Source organism: Rousettus aegyptiacus, unplaced genomic scaffold (genome assembly GCF_014176215.1).
Source record: "Rousettus aegyptiacus isolate mRouAeg1 unplaced genomic scaffold, mRouAeg1.p scaffold_m13_p_11, whole genome shotgun sequence".
In the NCBI taxonomy this organism is placed as follows: Eukaryota; Metazoa; Chordata; class Mammalia; order Chiroptera; family Pteropodidae; genus Rousettus; species Rousettus aegyptiacus.
The window spans coordinates 94,146,746-94,174,260 of record NW_023416286.1 but is presented as its reverse complement, the minus strand read 5'-3'; the positions used below and the strand labels follow the sequence as shown (position 1 = coordinate 94,174,260).

The 27,515-nt window shown below is 50.7% G+C and overlaps 1 protein-coding gene across 2 annotated transcripts in view; it reads left to right on the top strand.

Annotated features, from left to right (window-relative positions):
* The window catches only part of CSMD1 (CUB and Sushi multiple domains 1), a 1,035,440-nt gene that overhangs the window by 887,210 nt on the left and 120,715 nt on the right, over positions 1-27,515 (top strand). For both annotated transcript variants that reach the window (XM_036228983.1, XM_036228984.1), the window contains exons 26-27: positions 10,074-10,276; positions 22,913-23,104. In XM_036228983.1, coding sequence (XP_036084876.1) covers positions 10,074-10,276; positions 22,913-23,104 — 395 coding nt within the window. The remainder of the gene's footprint in view (positions 1-10,073; positions 10,277-22,912; positions 23,105-27,515) is intronic.

The window sequence follows — 27,515 nt, the reverse complement described above, 5'->3', positions numbered from 1 at the left end:
TGTTCAGGCTTCTGCCGGCGTTGCGGCTGCTAACGTGCGGTTTGCCCCGGGGGATCTCATGGGCGAGGTCGGGTTTGGAGACGCGCGCTCCACCTTCCACAGGACGAGAAGGAAGTCGCACTGAGACGGGCTCGCCTGCGGGGCTGGGAGGGACACATGGTCACTCTGTAAAACACTGAGGAACCTTGAGGGTAGACCAGAGAAGCACCCAACCTGAAGTCACATGTGCAAAAAAAAATCATTGAAAATAGCAGAACGTTGTGCCAACATTTCAAGAGAAAGTGTTCTATTTCCATTAAGAGTTCTAAGCGATTGCAGTGTTTGTTAGGCCAATAAGTAAAGCATCGAAAAGTCATTTTTTTTAAAGTACATTCTCCACGGTCGTGACGTGGCTTTACGAACATGGATATGTTTCCTTCGAGGGGGATTTCAGGTTTCTGTATTTCTTACAAGCTCCCCTGCGGTTTGTTTTCTGGGCATGAGAACGAGCTCTGTGCTCTAGACACAGAGACAGCGACCTGGCCCTCCTGCCTCAGCAAGACGAGAGAAAGGGAACTAACAAGGAGTGAGTTGAAGTAATAGAAAATGTATAACTTTTGTATCATGAACTTAGATTTTTAACTATTCACCTTCTAGGAAAGATAGACCTTGCATGGTCCAACTTCTTACTCTGGCTTTTCTTTCCTCTTCTTTTACATATTTTTCGAATCTGAGAGCTTCCCCCACCACATTCATAGAGACATCTTCTTAATTTCAGACAGTCCTTTCTGGTGAGGGAATCAAGAAGGAGGCATTCGGATCGATAATTAACTGACATTCAGTTTCATCTCAAAATGTGTCTGGTGATCTCTCCTCTTTAAGAAAACAATACTATTTTTTGGTATAATGATTCGGAAAATAACATACTTAAGAATAGAAAACATATGATTTTAGGCTTAAAATGGTACTAAAACTCAGGAAAACAGGGCCTGGCCTTCCCTTCGCTGTTTGCCGGCTGGTTTACTAACTCTCGGTCACGTCACGGGTAACAGCCGGTCATTAGCTACACTGTGTACTTGACAGTGGGGAATGTCCTCACGTAATCATGAGTCTGGGGATTAAGTATTAAAATCCTTAATAGAAACGGAATTCGCTGTCGCCCATTCATACTGTGATTGTTTTTAATATAAGTGACTTTTTGCCACCTGCTCTGGGCAGTTGCAGGCAGCGGCGACCTGCAGGGGCCCCCACGCAGAGCCGGCCTCAGGGCGTGGGGGCCCCGAGGACTTCCAGTTGCGTTTGGCGGTGACTTTTTCTTCGAGGTGATGGAAGACCCCGAGATAGCTCCCGTTACAGGGCGCTTGGGTCTGGCAGAGGTTTGCGATCTTAACACGCAGGCGATAGAGCAGCTCCCTGAACGGACCGTAACTACCAATCTAATGCAGCAGACGCGGCCACACCGAGGGCTGTTCTGGCGCATTCTCCCGGAGCGGGGGCCGCGGCGGCCGGTGCTGAGCGCCCCGGGCCTGAGCCAGGCGCCCACGGCGAGCGCTTCCCACCGCCACTGAGACCCACATGCTGCGCGTGCGGCGTCCGCGGCTTTAACTGCTTTCTGCGCTTGTAATTGTCCGGGGAACTCACCGGAAGCATTTCTGTCGCCACCTGTTACCAGGACTTTGCACCTGGAGGCCTAGTGGGGGGGCGGGGGAGGGGCTCCCGCCGTGTTCAGAATGTTCCAGGCTGTCGAGAAGTCCCGACGTCTCGGCCCTCGAAGGAAACGCGGTGCAGCAGGTGGTGCCGTCCCCCGCGTGACCCCCGCATGCCCCCCACGGAGGGTCAGCGCCAGTCCACGCCTCCCGGCCCGGCGGCCACACCTGTCCCTTAGCTCTCCGGTCCCCGAGCTGCCGCACTGACCAGGACGCACGTGGCCGACCGCGAGTCTCCGTCCCATGCCCGCGGGGCGCTGGCCGCGGGGTCTCTGCTCTCTGTCCGGCCCGGACAGCGGAGCAGGTCACTGCGTTGTCTCCTGGTCTCCCAGTGACGAACTCGCTTGACACTCCACAGTGTGGGCGACAGGAAAGGGAGGCGGCCACGGAGACGAGGCGCAGAGAAGGGCGCCGGCTGCAGGTTGGGGGGCGCGTCCCGCAGCCCTGCGGAGCTGACAGCTGCCCCCCCGACCCCACGCTGAGCCCCGCGGGCTCCGTGCACCCGTCTCGCCATGGTCACTGCTGTCCCCTGGCCCTCTGCTCACTCCATTCCCTGTTTCTGCTAAAGTGCGTCTTCTTCCAGGAGGCTGGAGTTAATTTCCGTTACAATCTCTTCCTCTTCCCCTTTCCTTTCCCCAATACCCAGTATTTTTTCCAACAAGAGAAACCGAGTTGTCACTGCGTGTCTCAGGGCATGCATTACATTTCTCATCACAGGCACTGAGAAGCGGTCAGCTGCGTCCGGAGCCCCGGCCCTGCCCCCCCACGCCGGCCTCTCCCTCCTTCCCGGCCTCTGCGCCCCGCTCCCTGGCGGCCGCTCCCCTCTTCCGGCCGCTCCCACCTCCCTCCTCCCTCCCGCCTCCCTCTCTCCTGGCCGCCAGGCCTCACCTGCCAGCACCTGGCTCAGGGCCTGACCTGCAGCTTACTGGCCTTTGCACACTCACCGCTCCTCCTTGCGTGAGCACGAGTGAGCGCTGACTAGTGCCCGCCAGCCTCGCCACCCCAGCTCCCCTTCTCTGCCCCCGTGCCCTCCCCCAGACCCTCCCCAGCCCCCAAACGTCGCTCTCATGACCTCGTCTAAAAATAGTCCATTTCTGTCTCTGGACTCAACAGTTTCTTCCTTCCTTCCGAGCCGTTCATCTGTGGACATCGCACCGTGTGTCTGGGGGTCCGGGGCAAACCTCCTGGCATCCCGAGCTGTCCCCACACTCCTGAGTGTCATGTCACATTACTTCTGCTTCTGAAGCCCCCGAATGCCACTCCCCACCCACCCCTGCTGCCTCCTCCCCCGTCCAGACCCTCAGAGCTCGCTAGGTGGCCGCTGACTGTCCTCAAGCCAAGGAACAGGCTCACTCTTCTGTATTGAAAATATTAATTCTAGTTCCCATGCTGCACACGTGAAACTAATATAAAATAATACTGAATGTCAACCCGAATTGAAAAATAAAAATCAATAAAAACCATATAAAAATGTTATGCGACTGTAAAATGAATGCATGTACAGACATTTTGAAAAGGTGCTTAAAAAACCGTGCACAGGCCTCCTGCTCGACCTCAGCGTCAGCTCTCGACACGTGGCCTGAGCACGTTCCGCGGTGTGGGTGTGTCTCATTAAATGTTGTCTCTCTTAGTGATTATGTATCTTATTTGTAATCCTTGACATTGTGCATAATCCTATGGCAAATAAGTAAATCTTTGCATATATTTGCAGTTAATACTTTAGAATAAATTCCTAGAATGTTTTTGCTGGGCCAAACACTTAAAATATTTCATCTTAATGTAAATCTTTCTATAGGACAAAGCCGATCGTTTCACTTGCCTGCTGTAAAAAAAAAAAAAAAAAAAAAAAAAAAAAAAAAAAAGATATGTGCAGAATAAAAATAATTCGTTAGCATGGCGTTTGAAGTTACCTCGGGTCCCTTTTTTTTTTTGAAATATGAGAAAAGTGTTGCAAAAAAGTTAAAAGCCTGAAAAGAAGTTTGCTGGAATCCTAGACACTATAGATAACTACAGTCAAAAATTTGAATCTATTTTTCTTTCTCCATGCATTAACAAAGATATAAAATTTCATTTAATTATTTTTACAAAAATAGTATAGCCTTATTCTGAAGATGTTCTTTTTAGTTAATAAAACACAATCAAAGTTTTTTGTGCTTATTTGTAATCCTATCTTATTCTGTTTAATCGTTGAATAATATTCCTGGGCCTGAATGTATTATAATTTATTTAAATCATACCCAACTGAGATAATCAGGTTGTTTTCAATTTTTTACTATTGTCAGCCTGATTCCCTCCCTGCAATCTCTCACCTCGAAGGTAGTTATGATGATGACTTTCAGAGTTTGCCGGGCTGAGGACACACAATCAAACCTGACTAGCCACCATCATCGAATTGCTTTTACTGTGAGCAAATATGGCCCCCAGCAGTGTGTGGAAGGGCAGAGTCCACCTCTCCCTGAACCAGGCAGGTCTTTTTCGTCCTTGCCAATCTGGTAGGAAAGAATATCTTCACGACATGTTATCTGTCGTATTCATTTGCACCTTCGATATTTTGACATTTTTGACATATCGACGTATTTGTCCATTTGGTCATTTCCTGTCTCGCGGCCATTACCTGCCTCTTCTTCCATGTGTGTCTGTCCAGCGAGCCCCTTTCCAGACAGGCGGAGGCAGAATCAGGCTCGGCCCCTCCGTGCTCACCTGAAGCTGCTCACCTGCGGTGGCGCAGGTGGCAAGCTGGGGCTGTCTCCTCACGCGCCTGCGTCTGAAGCCACTGTGGGTTCCTTAAGAATGTTACTTGCTTTTACTCCGTTTTTTAAACTTTGCCCACCTGGCTTGTCGACTCTTGATATTTTTTTTTAATGAAAGATGGCTGTTACTTATCTGTGTGTAAACTTTGTTACACGTGTCCTATTTTTTTGTCGGAGTCACAAGGTGTTTTCCAAAGTGGCAAAACCCACGGCAGCTGGGTGCACGTGCGTTTGTGGGTCCACGTTGGCTGCTCGTTGACACACATCGTCACACGTAATCCTGCTCGAGTGACCAGCGCACGGCTTATTCACAAAACCACACCCCGTGTGACCCGCACCCAGATAATGGCAGGGAGCATCAGGGCCCAGACGTGCGCCCCGAGCTCCATCCAAATCCCGCCTCCTCACGGCAGCCACTGTCCTGACTTCAGGTGGATTTCGCCTGAATCGAACTTTATCTGAGTGGAATTACGCAGCGAGCTCAGTTTGTGACTTGATCCCCTCGTCCGTCACCCCCATTGGGATACGTACATTATTCCGCTATGGACACATGCCATAATTTAGGTGTTTATTCTGGCCGTCGATGGATATATGAATTTTTTTGATCCAGTTAGGGTTGCGGCAAACAGTGTTGGGTCGAACGTGCTTTCATGCAGTGTTTGGCGAACGCGGTGTTTTTCTCTGGGCGTGTATCTGGGACCGGAGTTGCTAGGTGGTGGTGAACCCCACATTTAACTATGGCAGACGCAGTCAGCTTCCCAAGGTGGCGATGGCCAGGCCCACTCTCCGGAAGCCCACCGTCCAGCTCCACCTGACAGTGGCTTTTCCCTCTCAGCCCTTCTACGGGGAACATAGTAGTTTTAATCTATATTTTTCTGATGACTGGTCAAGGCCATCACTTTTTTATATGATTATTGGCCTTGGGGTTATCCTGTTTCATAAATTGACAGTTGAAGACTTGGTCCATTATTTTTGTTAGTACTGGAATGCCTATCTTTTACATCTTGATTTGTGTATAGTTTCTACGAATCCAGAATGCAGTATTTTGTCCATTATGTATAGCACTTATGTTCTTATACTCTACAGTCAGTCTTTTTAGTCTCATAATGATGTGTTTTGAGAAACAGATTTAGTGGAGTCAAATGCATTTCGACTCATTTTTCCTTTACGGTTACTGGGTTTCTCATCTGTCTATAAATTACTTTCTACCATATATTTTGCTGGGATTGTTCTTAGCGTTTTGTGTCCAGATTAAGTAACGCTGTCTCCCCAAAGTTATAGCACTGTCACCTCAGGTTTTCTTACAGAAGACTCAGTTTACCTTCTACATTTGTGTCTCCATTCCATCTGAAACTACTTCGGGGGTACGATGTGAGGAAGAGTCAAGTAATTTTCTGTTCGTAGTGAAATCGGGTTGGTCCTTTCTTGGAAAGTCAGCCTTCCTTCCTTACTCTGCAGCGCGACCTTTGTCACAGACCCGGTAACTGTCTGCGTAGCTCTGCTTCTGGACTGAATTCGTAGATCTGTTCGTGCCTTCCCAGCGCGTGCCCTTCTAGCTTAATTAGCTAACTATTTATAATAAGTCTTGATCTCTGGTACAGTAATTCTCCAGCTTCATTCATTTTATATACATGGACTTGACTGTTCCTGACCCTTTGCATTTCTATCTGAATTTTACAAAGTTGTTACTTTCTACCAAAGGAATTGCTAGGATTTCTGTTGGAATCACATCATATCACTAGACTGGTTTAGGGAAAACTGGCATCATTTACAGTGTTGAATTATCTGATCCCTAACAGAGTGAGTTATCCCATTTATTTAGATCTTATATAATTTGTCTCGATAATAAATTGTAGTTTTCTGTGAAGGGGCCTTACACATTTTTTCTTAGAATTATTTCTGGCTATAACATGCATTTTGATGATAATAGAAATAATATTTTTATTTCATTTTCTATTTATGTCTATCTGAAAATGAATTATATTTTATATTTATCTCGTATAAATAAATTCACCTATGAATTCTAAGAATTTATAGGTTTTTGATTTTTTTCTATGTGCACAATCATATTATCTGCAATAACAAGAGATTTTTTCTTTTTTCCAAATCTTATGTATTTTTCTTGCATTCTTGCAGTCTACAACCTCCAAAATAATAATGATTAAAAGTGGTGATTGTGGGCTTCATTGTCTTTTTCTGAATCTCAGAAACTAATCTTTTAAATATTTTTATTTCGGTAAATATCTTTTAATTATAGGAACATTCCTATAATGGAAATTTTTAATATTAAATTTTACCATTTAAAGTTATATTAAAAAATAAATTATAAAACTTCCAAAAATCTACAGGAAAATTATCTTAAGTAGTAAATAAAATTATTTATGGGAAATAAATTAAAAATGGTGCTTTCTAATTGTGTTCACTTAGAAGTTCTTTATAGATATCTTTTCACATTAATATTTACTGAATTTTTCATTCCTCTACTATTGAACATTTATTTTGTTGACAATTTTTGACTAATTTCAAAATATTTAATAAATATCAGCCATGTATTTCTGTATGTTCATATTGATCTTGTCAATTTCAGTATTCATATTTTCTAGAAAGCGATTTTATACATTGTTTAAAACATGTCACCACTGATTAACACATAGTAATTAACTTAATTTTCTATTTTCCTTCCGTCATTAATTTTTATTTTTATCGAAGTACTTCTTGCACACAGTATAAAAGCGAAGTAATTCTACGGTATCAGTTTCGACAAGTATAGTTCCCTACGTCACCTAAATCATAGAACGGACAAACTGGATCTTGCATTTTAAGCCTAACATGTCCCAAGTAGCATTATTAAACGTCCGTGCGTACCTGTCACCTTCTAACAAGGATGAGGACACTAAAGGCAGAGAAAAGGTGAGTGAACCGCCAAGAAAGGGAGCCACATCGAGAGGCAGCCCGTGGGAGGTGGCCCGCAGCAGACCTGGCAGCCCGGCCGCGGGGGAGAGGTGGTGAAGCGCGGTGGCCGGCGGCCGGGGCTCTGTCCACACCGCCCGCCGTGCCCTCTGACGAGCCCAGCGGGCGATTAGCAGGGCAGGTGCCGGGCGGGGTCTCCACCCACCAGCAATGCCTGACGGCACCTCGCGCTCGCTGGCCACGTGTCCAGCGCAATCAGACAAAAATGACTAAGGTACATAGAGATGTCGGGAACGGCACGGCATGCTGCTTAGAACCTTTTATGAGTCATAGATCGAAACAGACAAGAAATTAGTAAGTTCATAGAAGATTTGAATCCTGCAATCGTTAGGCTTATTTAAAAGAGATATGCAACCTCCAGTTAGAATCTGTATATTCTGTTTTATTAGATATAAAATACATACGAATATCACATACTAGGAACGAGCTGTCAGTAAATATAGAGAATCATTATCTTTTATACTCCATATCCTGAGCAAAATGGAATAGAAATAGAAATCTGTAGCAAGAAAGTAACAAACACACCCTCCAGTTTGAAAATGAAAAAGTGTATGATTAATAGCTTAACATGAAATTTATAACCCCAAATGCACATACTAGAACAAGAATATAACTTGAAATCAATGAGTTGAGCTAATAGAATTTGAAAAGTGGTATCAGTAAATTTGAAGAAATAGAAGTGGACAAACAACAAATATAGTACAAATTTAAATGAAAGAAACTACATAAAATTAATAAACCTGCGAAGTGATTTTTGAAAAAAGCATCATTCATTTGACAAATAACTGACATGATTTATTAAGATAAAACACGGGAAGCCCAAATAATTAATATTAGAAATAGAGATATACCCATACAATAGAAATTATTTTTAGAAAATTAAAAAAAAAAAACAATAATATAGTACACTATACTGATATACCGGAAAAATCTTTCAGTCCAAAAAAAAAAAAAATGGTCCAATATATTTAATGAGGCTAAAATAGCCTGTATTTCAAAGAATAAGCAAAGTTCAAAAGATCAAAATTAATACCTGAACTCTGTGATTCATTCCATTTACATATTAAGAAAACATAATATGGTCAGCTACATATGTATAGAAAAAAATAATAGAATAGAATTTAATACATTTCACGATCAACAACACAGCAAAGCAAAAACCTTCCTAGCTTAGTAAGAAGCAGCAGATTTTTCTTAATAACGATCATGCAACAAAGTCTTTCAGCAGCAATAAAATATAAATGGGGACGGCCCGTTGTAACTCCAACACGGGGCGAGAGGAAGGACAAATGAATAAGCGTGAGGACGGAGCGTGTGACTATAAGATCTTATTCTTAAACGTATCTGAAGCAAGCAGACAAAATGTTAACATCGGAGGCGGTGGCCTGTGGGTGCGGGCTGTGCTCTGTATTAAGCATATTTTATGTCGAACATTTAAAAATATAGTGCACACTTTACACCATATGAAGCATGAGGTAGGTATTTTCGAATACATAATATGCACAAAATAAATAAGGCCTCTGTATAGTTTTTTGTATGTTGTCTATTGTGGTTTTTATCTCCCTGACAATTGTGTGCATTAAGCAGTAAATATTCAGGACAGAATTTAGCCTCTCTTGGATCTGTTTGAATTGCCATAATTGAGGTTAGGGTTCGGTCGTTGCCTCAGACATAGAGATTCTTAAGTTGCTCTGGAAAATATCTGTAAATCGGTACATGAAAATGTTTAAATATTACTTTAAAGTTTATATTACGGATTTATGTATTTGTGTTGGTGTTTCAAATAATTTTTTCTTAAAATAAAGTTTATGGAAACAAATACAACATAAGATCAGATCATTCAGATACAGGCGGATAATATCCTGGGGTAAACATGCTCATTTTTGCATTTTTCTCTTGGTGTGGATGCTGCCACCTAGTGGGCATTTCAAGAACAACACTGGCACCACGTGTATTTAAAAAAAAAAATTCTGACTTTGATTAGGTTAAGACAAAGCTATGTCAAACTCGATTTGATTTGTGTGCCCAAGAAAGCTTTGCGTGATAAAAGCTGACGGTCTCAAAGGGAATTGTCGCATCCTTAAAAGCTGAGCATGTAGCCTGCTCGTCTCTGTGCCCATCACGCAGGAAGCAAACCCTGCCGTGCGGTCTGTGCCGGTTCGCACCAGCGAGCCTGTGCGAGGAGCCCAGGTGCGGGGAGCCCAGGTGCGGGGAGCCCAGGTGTGGTATTCTCAGGTGCGGTGAGCCCAGGTGCGGCGTTCTCAGGTGTGGTGAGCCCGGGTGCAGTGAGCCCAGCTGTGAGCTCAGAGCCCAGGTGCAGTGTGCCCAGGTGCGGCGAGCCCAGGTGCAGTGAGCCCAGGTGCGGTGAGCCCAGGTGCGGTGAGCCCAGGTGCGGTGAGCCCATGTGCGTGAGCCCAGATGCTGTGAGCTCAGAGCCCAGGTGCAGTGAGCCCCGGTGCGGCGTTCTCAGGTGCGGTGATCCCAGATGCTGTGAGCTCAGAGACCAGGTGCGGTGAGCCCAGGTGCGGTGAGCCCCGGTGCGGTGGCCGGGCCCACGCCGCGCCTCCCCCAGGGTCCGCGCCCACCAGGCGGGTGCGTGCGCGTGCGCGTCGATCGCGTGGGCCGCTGCGGCCGCGGGTGAAGGACGCGCTGTGCTCTGTCCCCGCAGCCTCCACTTCATCGTGTTCGACACCGAGGCGGCGCACGACATCCTCAAGGTGTGGGACGGGCCGGCGGAGGGCGGCCTCCTGCTGCGCGAGTGGAGCGGCTCCGCGCTGCCCGAGGACGTGCACAGCACCTTCCGCTCGCTCACGCTGCAGTTCGACAGCGACTTCTTCATCAGCAAGTCCGGCTTCTCCATCCAGTTCTCCAGTAAGTGGGCCGCGTCACGGGCCGGGCCTGGGGCGGGGGACTGGGACGCTGCCCCGGGATCGCCGCTGTATCGGATGGGGTGGGGGGGCCGATCCCTCGGTTACATGGAAAATGTTGCTAAAGATTTTTAAATTAACCCGCTGAACTTGGGCCGGAGCCGGCGCAGGCTGCATCCGCACAGCAAGGCCGTCTGCGTGCTCCCCCAAACCGGGCAGTCTCCAGGCGCCCCACGACCCTGGGTTGCCTGGACAACGGCGTGGGGTGCTCCCGGGGTGCTAATCAAGGGGCGTCCTGGGCCCTCAGTCCCCTGCACACAGGTCTGGCGTGGCTGCTTCTTAGGGCTGGGGTCCAGGAGGCTCGTGCAGGGTCCCCCAGGGGGACACCCCAGATCACGTGAGCTGCGTTGTCTCCCTCTGTTCGTTCCCACCTTTGCGGCTAGCGCATGTTTCACGAGCCCCCAGGAGGAGGCGGGGGAGAGGGGTGTGGAATCTCCCCGCAGAGGCGCCCTGCCTAGGCGTCCTGTAATTTGGTGGCACCTGGGGTCAGCCGTCCTTATAAAACAAGTGGCATTTGCACACAGACACGTTCCAATTCAGTTTATCTCCTGGCAGGACCCTGGTGAGCCCTATTTAGTGTTTACATAAGAAAATGAACTTGGGTCGATTTAATGCTTAAAAGGTTGCTAATCAAATTGAGGTCGCGGCCCGCACAGTTTCTTAGCTCTCGGGTCCTGCACCTCGAGGCAGCAATTTGCAGGCGTGAGCTCCGGGAATCCTGCCTGCCGAGGTGAAATTGTCACCGATCCAGGGCAGAAATATCGAGGTGAGTTTGCTACAGCAGTCCTGCCTCAGGGAAAAAATGTTCTTTATTCCAAGAATCTGTCATTTTTGCTTTTTCGTTGTGAGATTAAAAGGTGCCGTATCCTCAGAAATGGCATCGGAGTGGGTGTGTCTGCGCGGGGTGCGTCTGCGCGGGGTGCGGCTGTGCCCCGCAGAGCGGAAGTGGGTACCGGGGGATCCTGTCCACCTCCCTCACCTACCCCGTCTGCTCTCCCGGCTGCTGCTTGTTAATAGGTTTTTAATAGAGAGGTTTGTGGTTCACAGCAAAACCCCAGACACTCCCGTCCAGGAAGCCTTTGGGGTGCCAGCGGCCTGGACATCTGGTCACCCCGTCCGTGCACAGGGCCAGCAGGCTGCTCCCCACCCCCGCCACTCTGCAGCCCTACTGTCCTCACTGGGGACCAGGGCTGAGTCTGAATCAAGCCGGAATCACCCCAACCCGGGACCTGAGTCTCCTCCACGTGCAGAAGGCCTGTTGCTCCGGGCAGAAGCCTGGTGGCTCTTCTGTGGGTGCGCGGGGGAGCCTGTCCGTGTAGCTTATGACCCTGGGACAAAAGAGGACAAGAGAGGCACTTCGTGTGTAAATTAGCCGTGCCGCCCGCAGCTCATGAGCCACGCCGGCGTCAGAATGTGAGGCGCTAGCTGGCGCTGCTCTGTGGTTTCAAAATAAAACAACAAATAACGGGACTGAAAGGAAATGTTTTTCTCCTGTAATGGACACTTCGAGTCTGACTACTGCTGCGAAGCAGAGGTGACATTCGTCAGATGGCGTTCACTTAGAGTGTTCTGGGTAAGGCATTTCAGCTGATGATTTGCCAGTAAGAGGTGAAATCAGCAGTACAGGTGTAAGGCACCAGGTTGTTGGGAGAGAAATGCCGTATTTGGACGTGTGTCTTCTTAGAGACGTTTGAATCAGCGGCTTTGCTCAATGCATCCGAAGCCTTAGCGTAAGGACCCGGAGCTCCCTCAGCCCGGGACCCTGGGCTGGGTTGGGGCTTCGTGATTTTAGTGACTGAGTCTCTCTTCTTTACACGCACTCAAGTGCTGTCCGGCCCCACACCCCCTCAGTCCTCCTCCATGCCCACTCGAGGACAGCCCCCTCCCCCAAGGTCGGAGGTCACCATGCTGCTCCTGCCACCGCCGGGCCCTCCGCCCTGAACCCACCTGCCTCGGCGAGCTCAGTCTGTTTGGGTGACCAGCGCCCTCTCTCTTCGGGTGTGGCGGCCAGACCCAGCGACTTGACACGGGACTTGGGCGTGCTCCTCACCCACCCCTCCCCAGCCTGGTTTTCTTTCTCTTTCGGGACGTGATGTGCTTCTGCTCCTTGCCGCTCCATCTTCCAGGACAAAGCCTCTAAGCTCGTTTTTACAGATCTCTTTATCTCACAGCCTCGAGTAATTCAGCGACAAAGTCTGCAGGGACCATGTTCAAATAGATCCCAAATCCAGCCAATTCTGTCAACGCGAACCCCTCCCATCTCAGCCTAAGACATTTCAGAGCAGATTGGGTTACCATGGGTACCAGCTGGGCCCCTCTCCCCACCCACACCCACTCACTGTCCTGCCTGAGAGGGGACCAGGACCAGTCTAAGGGGAGGCACCTCAGGTGAACCTCCCTCGGGCCGAGTGTCCCTCGGCTCCCCACCTCCACCAGGGAGGTCCCTGACCATCCCCACTGCCAGGGAGAAAGGCCGTGACAGCCTCCTTGCACAAGTGACCTGATCTACATTTTCAGCGTCCCCCTCAAGCACGGCCCGCTCTCCGACCCCAGGGGCCGTGTGCTCCGCGGGATCCAGCCCCCCTGTTTGCATGCGCCCACCGCGCACGCTGCGCCCGGCCCCTCCCTTGCGTGATGAGCCCCGCGTGGCCGCAGCCCTTTAAGACCCCACTGGCGGAATGAAGCATGTTGTCACTTACAGTCCCCAAATTCAGTGCTCATAGTTTGACATAGAGCTTGTCCGGCCGGGTACAAACATTGATCTGCAATCCACTAGGCCAAGTTCCCGGAGGCGGAATGCCTCTCTCGCTAGAACATGATCCATAGTAAGTGGCGAAAAACTCTGTCTAATGGACTGTGCTTGAAAACTTTCTAGTCGTTTAAATCTTGAAAATATTAGCGTGATCTTGATTTTGTGACAAATACCACACCATCTACCGAAAATTGTTTTGAAATTGACTTTAGCGTCATACAAAAATATTGATAAAAAAGCCCTGACTAATGAATTTTAAATGCTAATTTTAATAACAAAGTTTCTTCTAGTTCTGAGTTTCTATCCAATGTTGATAGTTAAGATACACAGACTGTAGATGCTGTTTACTATCGAACTGCTGGCCAGTGTAGACTGTCTTGACGAGCAAAGGGTGCGTTACACAGACTGAGCAAACGTATGCATCTCTGTTGACCTTTACAAGTTCATAGTTTTTCATAGATTAATTCATCTTGATAAGTTTATATTTCGATGCCAGTTGGGAACCAAGCAGAAAGTTTTTATTTTACACAGTTGAATGCCCGCTTTAAAAATGAGCATAGTTTAACCTACCATGGGGTAACTCCCCTGTTTGGCCATAGAGAGATCATTCTTCTCCCACTCTAAAGTCACCTTGGGAGACAACTGCGCTGAGCAGGGCCGAGGACAGGCCGTCCTCAGCGCCACGAGCCCACGCGTGCCGTCCGCCGGTCACTTCAGCGAGGTGGAGCTGCCTCCGCTAGGAAAAGGAGCTGTTGATGGTCACGCCATGTTCAGACCAGGGAAGGCCCCTTGTCCTGCCCGTCCTCACAGCGTGTCAGGCGTGACAGGGACCAGGCTGCATTCCTGGTGCCCAGCCGACACTTTTCCTTAAAGCTTAGTTGGCACGCCACATGTCAGGCGGAGTTGTGCGACCTCGTTTTAGGGAGAAGGAAATGCGCCCAAATCCAGTGGACGGAGCTATCATGACATCTTTAAACGCCTGTCGTCCGCATGCGAGCGGAGTCAGTAATGAGAGCACAGAAAGCGTGAGTCGGGGCGACAGCCGCGAGGGCTGCCTCTAACCCGGCCCGCCCGGCCGCAGGCCGCCCTTGGCCCCGTACTGCGTGCGATCGCACGGGCGTGATGATTCGCCGTTCGTTCACTCATCTGTCCATTTATTTGTTCCCCAAGGAATAGTCAGTACCTTCCCGTTGCGTTCTGACCCCAGCTAGGGTGGGGGGCCCTGCGCCGCAGCAGGCCGGCCGGCCACGCACGTCCACGGAGTGTGAGACCCCCCGGCACAGGAGCCGCATCCGCCGCCCCCTCTGCACTGGCCTGCGGCGCGTCCTCCCGACCCCTCCCCCCACGCCCCCCTCGCCCTCCCCGCTCCCCTCCACCCCCCGCCCCCCCACTGCCTGCAGCTCTCTCCCCGGTCCGCGTCCTCCGTCCTCCGTCTGCTTCTGCCGTCTGCGGCGGAGCGGCAGGGCTTTGGGGAGACTGTGTGAGAACCCACTGTCGTGACTTTCACGTTCCGCCCTCCAGAATGTCGCCACAGTTACCCGCGTGGCCTCCTACTTGCTGCTGACCCCTCTGGTGTCCAGGCCCCTATTTTGCTCTGATTACTGTATTTATTCTCCGTTTTACATTTGACACTGAATGGTGTTTTGTCTGTGCTAATTTATTTTTTTTGTTTATTGTGTACGTGTCTGTATTTTCTGCTTGCTTCTTACTTTTTTAGCTCTTGGTTCTAGTGAATTTCTGAATGAATTATTTCTAAGCTATTTCCGCTCTAATATTTACAGTCCTTAGAATGGTTCCAACCACAAGGGCAGTTGCCCTACAGATGTGTATCACACTGCATTTTGAAGTGGCTTAAAGTGTCCCCTCCAGAGAAGCCGCGTTCGCGGGAGGCGGTTGAAGCACGTTTGGGGTGGGGGCTGGGCAGTGCGCCCGCAGCACCCAGGGCGATTAAGGAGACCGCACACTGTTCACACGGTGGCGACCCTGTCGTCCAGTGCAAGGGGAGCTACGCGGACGCACGCACCCCATCTTCAGCTTTCTGAGACTCGCCTGAACTGTGACGGGCTGCACGGTCCTCAGCAGAAGTCTCCAAAGCGCGCACACATGCGATGTCGCGTGAGTTTTAGGGCAGGCGTCACGGAGGCGCCGTTTTCCTGTGTGTGACAGACCGTGTGTCCTGGGGCCGGGCCCCGCCTCGGACAGGTCGGTGCGAAGGTGAGCCGCTGCCTTAAACGCACCGGCGACAAGTCCCACGCTGATTAGGCTACCCGAGGGTCCCCCCCTTTCCTGCCACGGCAGTCTTGGCGAGCACTGCGCTCAAAGGCGGGGAGCACAGCGCACTCCGATCTAGCAAACCTCCCCGGACGTGAGGGATCGTGTTATCTGTTCTCCCTTCCGGGGTTTCCAGGGCTCGAGGGAGAGCGACGTGGTAAGTGACCCCATCCGCAGCGCCCGCCTCAGGCTCCTCCTCTCCTCGGCCCGCTTCACACGCTCACTCGGACCGAGTCCCCCGCAGGGGTCCCCCGACACCTGCCAGGCAGGCGTGTGGGCGGAGAGGCTCCGCCGTGGAAACAGGGCGGAGAGTAAACGAGGAGACCGGCCTCTGACACGCCGATGTTGGTGTCAGATCTTCGCGTGGCTGCAGCCGCCCGAGGTTCCTGCGACACGCTGAAATCGTTGCTCATGCACTCATCATCAGTGAAGAAGAGGCGAACATGCAGAAGACTTAATGAAAACTGATAGTGAGTATTTACTCGAGCCCGTCTTGTGCCAATACACAGATATTATTGTTCACGCCTATCAGGAGCTGAGAACCAACTTAATCGTGATTACTGATGCGGATAGATGCTTAAAAAAGGATTTTTGGAGGGTGAGGGTTGAAGATTTTAATTCGATCTTGACTTTCGCTCTAAAGAAACTACAACGTTTTTAAATAACTGAATGAAGAGTCAGTCCTTCCATGGTGTCAGGACGCAAAGCAGGATTTTATGGCTCTGTTATTTTGCTACATTTTTAAGTGTTTTCAAAACTTTTTGAAGCGCACTTTTTAACATGTCTGAGTTTTACAAATATGGGGTACCCATATCTCAAAAACATAGTTTCATAGCAAGCGAATAAGTATCAAAACATTTATTTTCAAGGAATAGAAAAATAATTTGACTGTAGTTATTCCCTAATTGGACATCGATTCTAGACCCCTTTACGATAATCGATTTTGAGGCTCTTTGAGTTAAATTAAAGAGTTCATAAAACAATTTAAACAAGTTAATTTCAAGCAAACATCCAATGCTATACAAATAGAGAGATTGAAATCCAACTATAAAATTTGAGTGAGCAGCAGGAAAGGCATAAGGACAATCACTATGAAAAGTAAGTGCCCTCAGGCTTCAGACGTGACCATGTGGGGCAGAGGGCTTCGCTGCCCAGCGTGGGAGCCGCAATGCCCCAGCCGTCCTTGAATCACTGCAGATTTAACTCGCACGGAACAGTTTCATGGAATCCAGACCTTTGCTTTAATGAAATTCACACTCCCTATTGTGCAAAATCCAAGTGATTGACATTTCTGTTGCATATTGAAGTTTTTTTAACTGCAGCGTTCAATTTAGAATTATGTCCGATAGTGTACTTAAGACATGCTTTCATAGCTATTAACTTCTTGTTAAGTATAAAGACCATGAAAGCAAATTTTTCTCTGTGGAGACACTGCTGTAGAGAACTCGAGAAGCAGGTCATAAGGGATAGTTAACTATTTTTTATAATAACGCCGCTCTGTCTGTGTACGTATCTGTTTTAATAGCTGGGCTTCCACTGGCAAACTAAAATCTTCCATGCGTTCAGAACTTCTAACATATCCGTCTGAGGAATCCTTGGCCTTTTCCCCACTTCCTGCTAACAGAAGCAGCATTAATAAAACCTCTTATGTAAATAGCCGTTGTGTTCTGGCAAGAAGTATTTACTCGGTTAATTCGTTGTTGTTGTTCCGAGAGAAATGCCATCGTCCTCAGGAATGAGTGGCACACGCGGTGTAAAGCAGCAGCCCCCAGCCTTCGTGGCACCAGGGGCGGGAGCTCCTGTGATAACCTAAGGCCTGAGGATCTGAGGCGGAGCCGAGGCGGTGATGCCGGCGTGGGGAGCGGCTGCGGACACGGACGAAGCTTCGCTGGCGCACCTGCCGCTCCCCTCCTGCTGTGCGGCCCGGCTCCTAACAGGTCATGGACCAGCACCCCAGGACCGGTGTGGCCCAGGGGTGGGGGACCCATACTGCACAGTGTGCCTCTTCACACTCGCCCACACTTACCAAGGCTTTGGTGAGCGTGAAACCCATGTCGCTCTCGGTCGTGAAGGAACATGCAGAAATACACGATTCTGTGCTGAGTCCTGATAATCCCTTCGAGCTGGGAAATTAAATGTGTGTGTTCATCACATTCACATAATAAAAAATAATTTTAAATATAAGTTTGTTTGCACTTATATATAATTCAGATAATATGTGTATATCTGAATTGTAGTATTCACTTTTAAAGAAAAAATGGACTTCATCTTGAGCAGTCATTGCAAACTCACGTGCTGCCGTGAGGACCAGAGCCGCTGTGCACACCTCCCGGCAGTGATAACAGCGTGCCAGAGCCCAGACCGCAGGCGGGACGCTGACCGGGGACGGGCAGTGCACATGGCGCCCCTCAGGGCAGGTACCCGGGTCCCCGTCCCCTGCCCCTGCCTCGCCTTAACCCAGCACCTGTCATTTCAAAACATCAGGCCACAGGAGCCAGGCAGGGCGCAGCCTCTTGGGATCAAGGTTTTCCCTCGGCGTGGTGCACAGGATGCCGCGTGAACACACCGTCGTCCCTTCCTGTCACTGGCTGGTGGTCACAGGATGACGCGCCCGCTGGTCCGCCATTCACCCACCGGTGGACATCGGGGTCATTTCTACTCGGGGACCATTGTGACTCAAGCTGCTAGAGTCGTTCACGCGTGAATGTGTTTTCGTTTTTCTGGGATAAATGCCCAGACGTGTAATTTCTGGGTCGAATGGCAGTGGAAGGTTTAGCTTTTCCGGGGTGCCACGCGGAAGTGCCTGCGTCGTGACCGCGGGGTGCTGCGGGCCGTCCGTAGTGGGGGCAGCGATGTCCCTTTGCGCTTCTAGTAGCTGAAGATTTCTAATGTAAATGAGTGTGTTTGGTCGCTAAATGTCCCGTCACGCCTGCTGACCGTTTTCAGGTTGAATCGTGTGTGTGTGTGTGCGTGAGTGTGCGTGTGCGTGTGTGCGCACATGCATCTTGAGTCGTCTCTAGATATGCGAGCTGCTCGTCTGTTGTCAGATGCGCGGCTCCCCAGCATTTTCTCGCGGTCTGTGTCTTGTCTTTCTATCCTTTGACCGAAGACTTTTACGGAGCAGTTTCTGAATCTTGATGAGGTGTTATCGACCGGTTTCTGCTTTTACGGACGGTGCTTTTGTCGTCTGAGAGCGCCTTGCCCAGGCCTGAGTCCCAGCGATGTTCTGTGTGTGCTCCGGAGAGGTCCACGGCTCCCCCCGCGGACGCGTGTCCATTTCCTGCGGGCCGTTTCCCTGCGCGGTCGAGGCCATGTTGCTGGGTCACCCCCTCCCACCTGCTGCTCAGCGCCACTTTTAAAGAAAAAATTAACTTCATCTTGAGCAGTCATTGCAAACTCACGTGCTGCCGTGAGGACCAGAGCCGCTGTGCACACCTCCCGGCAGTGATAACAGCGTGCCAGAGCCCAGACCGCAGCGTTTCAGAAACACAGAGGGAGGTGTGCGGAAAGTCCTGCCCCCCTTGCGGCCCCCCGCCCGACCCTGGCTGTCCTGGCCCTGCTCCCCAGGGGTGGGTCTCGGGGCACAGGATGTCTCTGCATCCAAGCACTGGAGTTTGCAGGCGCGACTCTGAGATGGGAGGAGGCGACCTTTGCAGAACTGAGCCCCGCGTCCTAAAACGTAGAGCCGGGCTGGGGCGGACGCCCCGACACGCGAGCGTTGCTCTGTGTGCTCCCTCGGGCTCCCTCGGGCGCCCAGGCCCCAGCTGGGTCACTGGTCCATGCGACCCCCGCACGGTGCAGAACGAGTCCCGGGAGGTAGCGTTTCCTGTGCCATGTCGGGCTCTAACCTCAATGATAACCTGGCGGGTGCATGAGGAGCCCCCCGCCCATTGTCTCCCTCAAGGGCGTGGGGATCCACGAGAAGGGGGCGCTGTAGGAGCGCACGGTCACTGCGGCCTCAGCACCTGCGCTGGCGGCCACACGCGCTTTCTGGAAGGAGTCGTGCCGTAGGAGCCCCAGGCTGGGCAGGCGCCTGCCAGCCAGGCCGCCAGCGCCCGGCTCCCCGTGGGGGAGCAGAGGCGGCCGCGGCCGGGCACCGGCGACATCCAGGCAGGGACTCTGACCTTTGAATCCCTCGTGTCATGAAACAGTGATATTCTTTCAATATTTTTGACCATTTAAAAATAAAACCCATTCTCGCTGGCAGTCCCACGGGAACAGCGGCGGGCACATTTGCGCAGTTTACAAACTCGTGTGAGACCCTTACACGCAGAAGTAAACAGTTACACCTTCCTGTTTGCGTCAGACTCACCGGCTCAGGACGTTTGGGGACAGGAGAGAAACTCCGCGATCTCAGCTGCGCACACGTTAAAGTTTCAGACACGCTCTTACGATGACGCCCCGGGGAGAGGGAAGCGCGTCTAAGCGATCACTGTAAGCGATGCGTACACTCGTACCGAAATGCCCCGTGTCTTGGGGGCGGCGAACCCGACGCGGTGCGCAGAAGCCCCGCGCTTCCAAGTCCGTGAAACCCACGTACGTGTTTATTATTCCCTTCCTCCGTTCCGTCATCCAGCAGGTGTTCCCGGGTGTCCGTAGTTGGCCAGACAGAGTCCTGAGTGTGTTCAGATGGAGTCAACGAAACAAAACCCTCGCGTTCCGGGCTGTTCCAGCCAAAACCCCGGGAAAAGTCCCGTGAATGCGCGCGCCCTTCGTCCCGCAGGCGGGTGACTGATGCCCAGTGGCCGGACTATCGAGGCGCCAGGGAGGGCTGCGGGGGCGGGGCGCGGATGCCCGAGGTGCCAGAGCCCATGTGCTCAGGGCCCCGCCCGCTGGGAAGGTGACAGCACGTCACAGGCGGTGGCCGACGTGGCAGGTGCGCGTGTAGGCGCTGGGGCCCAGCGCGAGGCCAGGCTGGCCTCTAAGAGAGCAGGGTGCTCGGGCCCACAGCCCAGCACCCGCCCCGCGCGCCCCCCAATCTCCCCACCCCCAAGACGCGTGCGTTTCCGTGCGCGCGCCCCTCCCTGGCCCGCGGAGCCCCTCGGTTCGCTTTCACTGGATTCTCTCCCACTGTTGGGCAACACTGTGAAGACCTCGCGGGGGAGCCCTGCCCGCCGCGGCGCCCCTCTTCCCCTCGTGTCCCGAGAGCGCTGCATCCGAAATCCTCGCGGCGGATGCGCTCTGCACACCCCACCCCCAGCTCTCGCCTCCCAGCGCCCGTCCCCGCCCTGCACCCCCTCCCAGCGCCCCCTTCCGCCCCGCATCCCCCAGCTCTGCACCCCTTCCCAGCTCTGCACCTCTCCCAGCATCCCTCCTCCACCTTGCACCCCCTCCCAACGCCGCCACCCCCCCGGGTGCAGCGGGCACAGATGTCCTTTGACTATAAGCCACTCTTCCCGCTGTGGTGCTGGGGAACCCGCGAGGAGGGGCAGCCGGGTCTGGAGTCTGTGCCGCCGAGGTCGCGGGCCTGGGGAAGGGGACACCGTCTTTCCCAGGACGGGGTCTCAGAGGCTGGCCCCAGGCCCTGGAGAAAGGCACTCCTGAGTCAAGAAGCTGGCAAGTGACTTACTGAGCTTTTAAGAAAATTAATGTCCTTTTCAAAGGGGCAGAGAAAGTACTTAACAATGGCAAACTGTGCAAGGGACGTCTTTCCCCTCGTTCCCAGAGGGAACTTAAGCCTCTTGTCTTTATTCGTGTTTGTCCTTCCAAGTGCTGGGATGTGTTAGACCCGGGTGTGAGGTGCCGCTGCGGACGGGCCAGGCGTGAGTGGGCCCCTGAGATCGGCCACAGGACGCGGGGCCGCCTGGCCGTGTGCCGCGGGAAGGGGCCAGTGACAGACCACTGCCAGGGTCCTGGTTCCAGTGTCCGGTGCACTGCGGAGCAGCCTCCGTGTTAAGGGGGAACCGCTCCCCTCCCCCTTCCCACTTTTCGCCTGGGACCTTGTAATGAAGACGGTTTCACAAGAGAAGCAACAAGTTCATTAACCTGCACCTGTCCCGTGTGCCCGGGAGAGACGTGGGGACTCCGGCTTGCAGAGCGCCCTCAGCTGGAGGCGGAGAAGGGTCCGTGGGGGGCCAGCCTTGGGGAGGTTCCGGGGTACAGCGGCAAGGGGGCTGTGGTGTGGGGTGCAGATTAAGGCGATGCCTCCTTCTTCCTCAGCCTTGAGTGATCTCGTCACCCTGCTCTTTCAGGTGCGGAGAGGAATCACCCTCACAAGCAGGATTTCCTTTCATTCTCTCAGAAAATGGGAACTCAGACTGTTTGTTCAGGATTTCTCCTGTTTCTGTTTTTTCAAAATAATTAGCTTAAAATATTCCTTATGCCAAAGAGGCACGTCTTGGGATGGCGTCTTCTGCTACCCCTTCGTGCCGTGTGCAGAGATGGAAAAGTAGCCAATGAGTCATTATTTAATCCAGGAATTAACTAGCGACGCTGTGGTCTGTTTCACCAACGAAAGAATGTGGTGGCCACTCTCCTCCTGAGCAGACAGATCTTTGAAACCCCTTCCGGCTCCTGTCAGCGCAAAACCCGGGCTCCCTCCTGGGGGCGCTCAGCACCCACGATGTGTTGGAGAGCCAAAGCCAAGGCCTGCGCGCTCCAAGGGGGTCTGACCCTGGGGTCTAAGACTTTTCTAATATTAGAAGTATAATTGGATGCCCTCGTTTGCAGCTAGAAGTCCACCGGGGGCCTGCTGTCTGTCAGCATCAGGGAGGATAGATGGGGAGAGCAAGATGGAGAGAGGAAGCAATATATATATATATATAGAGAGAGAGAGAGAACAGGTAGGTAGTAGGTAGGTAGGGAGACAGGTAGATAGATGAGAGAGAGAGACATGGAAATAGGGATCTCGACATAGATAGTAGAACTCGTAGCCGCACGCCATCTGCGCGGCCCAGAGCACCTCCAGCTGAGGGTTTGCTGCGAGCAGGTGGACGCCTCACGCCCCGGGCACGCGGCACGGGGAGTGTGAGCCCTGCGCGTGAACGCACCTTCCGGCAAAACTCAGAGGATCTCCACAGGTCGAGGTCCAAGAACAGAAATACAAGTTCAAATCTTGGAAACTTCGGTTCCCATAAGATGTTGGATTTATGATCAGATCAGACTATAAGAGTTTTAAAAAACCAAAGAATATTAATATGAGTATATAACAATACACTGTGTAAATGGCTGACTATGTGCGAACAAAATGATAATAGAAAAGTACAATGGAAAAGTTTAAAACAATGACATGTTAAAATAATAAATTTAAGTTGTGGCGTACAGTATCTTTTATTAAGATACTGTTAATGAAAATAATCAGATCGGAACGTGTGTGTGTCTGTGTGTGTATCTGTGTGCGTGTCTGTGCATGTGTTCTAACTGCAGCACGATGCAACTCCCTGACGTTTCGTAACCGGTCGCGTTTGCGACAGGCTTCCGCCAGCGTCTGTCCCGAGCAAGCGCAGTGCAGGCGCCGGTTGCCGAGCGCGCCCCTGGGCGGGCGGACGGTGTGCGGCGCCGGGCCAGAGCGCTCTGCGCGCGTCCCACGCGTGACCTGCTGTCGTCTTGTCTTTGCAGCGTCCGTCGCATCCACCTGCAACGACCCGGGAATGCCTCAGAACGGCTCCCGCTACGGCGACAGCAGGGAGCCTGGAGACGCTGTCACCTTCCAGTGCGACCCTGGCTATCAGCTCCAAGGACAGGCCAAAATCACGTGTGTGCAGCTGGACAACCGCTTCTTCTGGCAGCCGGACCCCCCGACGTGCATAGGTACCGAGCGGCAGAGGGGGCGACGCCGCTGGCGTGGCGACGTGCGTGCCGACGTGCGTAGCGTCGCGCGGCAGACGTTTCTCAGCGTCTCTCACGTGCACTCCGGTGCTCTGAAACTGCTTCGAAATTTCACCGTAAACCTTTCAACTCTATTTTATTAGGTGGAATAAAGGAGGCAGTTTCCTTAATATACAGTAATTGGCATTTACCTAACACTTCCCATCCTTAACAAATCTTGTAAAAATATGGATCAAATCACTATAATTTACACTTCTGGGTGGCTGAAAATGCATAACCTTGCCATCGCCATTCTAATTTTTTAATACAGAAACATGCCCTTAAGCGTAACCTACTCAGTAAGAAGTACTTTCTCTTTTTAGATGGTTTTTCTATATCACATTTTAATAGAATTCTGAAAACTAGAAATGATATTGCTTTTATCAAAATGCAGATAAAAAAGAGAAAGCCGTTTCTGAAATATATATTTTTTTAATAGTTTGACCTTATTAAAAGATGGCAATTGGTTTTGCAGACTTTAGTTTGAATAACCATCTAAGATACTCTATCACAAATATGGTTTTAGGGAAATGCATATTTTTCTATAAAACAGTAATTACACGTAGACACTCTTTTCATTCAATTATTTTACCATAAATACCATTTATCGTAGTTCACCTTAATGTTAAAAAGAAACTCTACTGAACTTTAGTATCTTAATGAGCTGTCATAGTTTAAACTGTATTTTATATGATCTGATTGAAAAATATAAAATTTAACGAATCTGCGAAGGGAGAAAGTGCTACAGTGATGAGCACATGGCTCACGGGCCACGTTGCATAGCGGCACCTCGAGGGGGACCGTCACCTTAGCTGGCTTTTGTTGTCACACGCAGCAGTGGGGAGGTCCTCGGGGTCCTGTCGAGCTGGGACACACAGCCCTCGGCTTACGAGACACGCTGACCATGTTCTGGCGGGGCCGGGGCTGTGGTAGCCCGCGGGCTGTCACGTCCACCTGTCACGGGGCTGCATGTCCCCGCCGTCTGCCACGCTCACACCACGTGGCTGTGGCGAGCCCAGTCTTGCTTTCTATCTCAAGCCGAGTCGCCAGGAGACTGGGCAGTTTTCCACCTGCTTCTTCTGTAAAATGGTAGAATTACCTATCAATGCGACCGTCACAGTAAACCGTTGGCCTATTTTTAAATTAGAAAAGACATTTGTGGTCCCCATTTTGCATGATTTTAAGCACATGGAAGTGTACATTCAAAAGCAATGCAACAAGCAGTTAATCCCTTAAAAGTAATTACGCAGTTGACGTTCATTTAAACAATTACTTATAAAGTATGACCATATTATCAAATACTCAGTGACCTTTCATTGGTCCATCTCTTAGTAACCTAGTTTTAACTGGTGACAAAGTAACCCAGACCCCAGTAAAGACAAGAGGACAGACCTCAGGCGCCTCGCATAGCAGCTCCAAGGACAAGCTAAAGTCACCTGTAGGCAATCAGCATCAAATGCGTTGGCGGCCAGACCGGCCTGCACGCAGAAGCATTCCGTGACGGCAACGGCTTTGTGGGAATAAGTGAACATTACCCTTTTTTCACATTGTAAATATTTTCCCCTAGAAACGAGACTCTACCCTGTGGGAAAAATGTCCCTCAGGGTCCACTGACCCTGACTTAGTACTCACTCACAAAAATTCTATTCCATTGATCCAAGACACCTTTTCAGTTTCTGTTTTTAGTGTTTTCCTCGTTGGAAAAATAATACGTTCATTGCAGAAGTTTTATAAGCTATCGTTAAAACAAAAGAGAAGGTAAAAAGTGACCTCTCTTCAGCTGAAGGCAATTGCTGTTAACATAAACGTGCCTAAGCAAACTTCATAATTATCTCATGTATTTATAGTCTATCTTTTAAGCATTTCTAAACGACAGCATCCTGCTTGATTAACCGCACCTTTTCCTTCCCGGTGCGCGGCAGGTGTCGCGTTCACGTTGCGTGTTTTCCACCAGCCGGCTCTAGCGCCCGCGCGGTGCCTCCGCTGGCCGGGGCCGCGTGGAGGCCGCCAGCCCCTTCTCACTGTTAGGTGGCGTTGAGCTTGTCCTTACTGTGAAGACTGCTGTCGTGAAAGCTCCCACAAACACACCATGGTGGTTTATGAGTGACATAGTTCTGCACACATGTATTTCTAGGGCCTTAAAAACATCTTTCAGAGCTGGCAGAAAGCTCACACCCACCGGCATGGCCGTCAGCCGTGTGCGAGTGCATTTCCCTTGACCAAGAAAAAACACTGCGTCTGATATTTCTTAATCTCGTCATTCGTAGGGCAGGAAGTGATGACGTCTTGGTGTTTTAATGGACATTTTAAATTAACAGTGAGGTCCAGCTCTTAATAATCTCATATTCTTTCTGGCCGTTAGGATTTGTTCTTTTCTCGAGTGGCCTGCTGACTTCTTCCTTCTCTTACGATCAGCGTTTTTTCTCCTCTTACTCGCGGTTGGTTCTTCCTCTCCCTTTCCCGTCTGTGAAATCTCGGCCTCCCGCCTGCTTCCGCGTCGGGCATGCTTTTAGCAGCTCGTGGTTGGCTCGGGTTTCTCCTCGCCGGTCCGGGCAGCTCACGTGTCCACTCCTCCGCTTCCCCCCAGGACCCCGGCGGTGGGGGCGCCTCCTTCTGGCATTTTCAGCGGAGTCTTAAGAAACTAACTCTGCAGACCAGAGGATGCTCGCTGCCTTCTAATTCTGAGCAAAGTGGCCCCGAAAATCTCCATTGTTTTAAGGTTTTCACGTCAACCCCCAATCCCCTTCCTCCGGGGCCAAATCCTCAAAAGCTCCGGAAAGCAAAAAGCTTCTCCCCAGGTTGTGGACCCCAGTCCGTGAGGACGCTGTTCCGAGACTCTCTCACCCCGCTTGAGGGAGAGGAGCTTGAAGCGATCCGTGCAGAAGGAGGGACGTGCTCCCGCCCTGGGTGCCTGGTCGTCAGCATATGGGGAGCAGGGCCCCAAGCTGCCAGCAGGGGGTGCTGCGGCGATGTGACTTCGTGGGTGTCATCTCTGGGGCCGTTCCCGCGGGAGAATTTCCCAGGGGGGCTGACTCGCATCTTATGCCGCATTCTAATCCTACCCGACATGTTTCGCAAGCTCTTTAATTAAAACCAGGTGAAGCCGGACGGGGCGCACCAGCCACACGGACGCAGCTGGACTGAGTGACGCTGCCCGACACCCTTGCGGGGGCGCCCCCGGGGTCTGGCGCCCGCGAGCCCTCTCTGCGCTGCTTTCAAATCCGTATCTGAGTCTCACCCCGAACTCTCCTGCTGGCGGCGCCCATAGCCCGTGTCCTGAATCTGTCATTGTTTAGCTCAAGCCTGCCCGGAGCGGGCTCTCCTCACCCTCGGGTGGCGTCTTGTCCCCTGCGGCGCCGCCTCCCGCGTCGGCCCGCGCTCCCCGCCCCGCGCTGCCGGCCCCGGCCCCCGCGGCCCCGTGAGGGCCCGTCACACAATCCCGTCCACACCGTTTCTTAAAGTAAAGCTGCCTCCTAGGGAAGGCTGTGAAAATGACATCATGTTGCTCTGCAGTGTGTCTGAAGAATTCATTATAAAGATTTTCTAGAATATTATTCAGAGTTTGCCTGAATGAGACTGAAATTACAGCCAAAAGTCCTAGAATCTGTTAGAGTTCTCGTGGAAAATTAAGTTTTCAAGTGCGTTGAGTGAGTATTTAAATACCTGCTCATCACAGAAAATTGCAAAGCACGTACTTTCATCCTAGTTATAAAAAAGTTATTTTTTGGCGTATGTGGAAAAAACCATCCACTAGGATATTTCTTTCTCTACCTACGTTTTTTCCTAAATGCATATAGGATCAATGAGGCGAAGGGAGACATATAGTTTGGGGGAATACTATAATGTAATTGGGATGATTTTTCAAAACAACTCGGTGGCAAACCACAGTATTTGAGATAAATAACATTAAGCCCAGCATATTTATGCTTACATGCAAAATGTGAATACTTATGAATTTCACAGTGTGTTCACACTTTGCATGTGATGGAAAATTTAACAGGAATCCTGTCTAATAAATGAAACTGTCCCAACCATTTTCAAGTTCAGGAACAATAATTGGCTTGCCTGCTATCTGCGCTGAACTACATAATTATTGCCTCACTAATATAAAGGCAAACACGTTTAATTAAAATTTGCTCACTGCGGAAGCAAACTAAATTTATTGTCATCACCTAAAATGCTTCTCTTTTATCGTAAAATATGCTAAGCATTGTGATCAAATCGTGTTTTTAGCGATTAATGCTCTAGCTCGGCCTCTTACTGGATGTATATGTGCCGAGATGTCACTGAACTTTGTGTTAGTTTTGTCATTTTGACATGTGAGGAAAATATCCCAAGCCCTATATATCTCAGA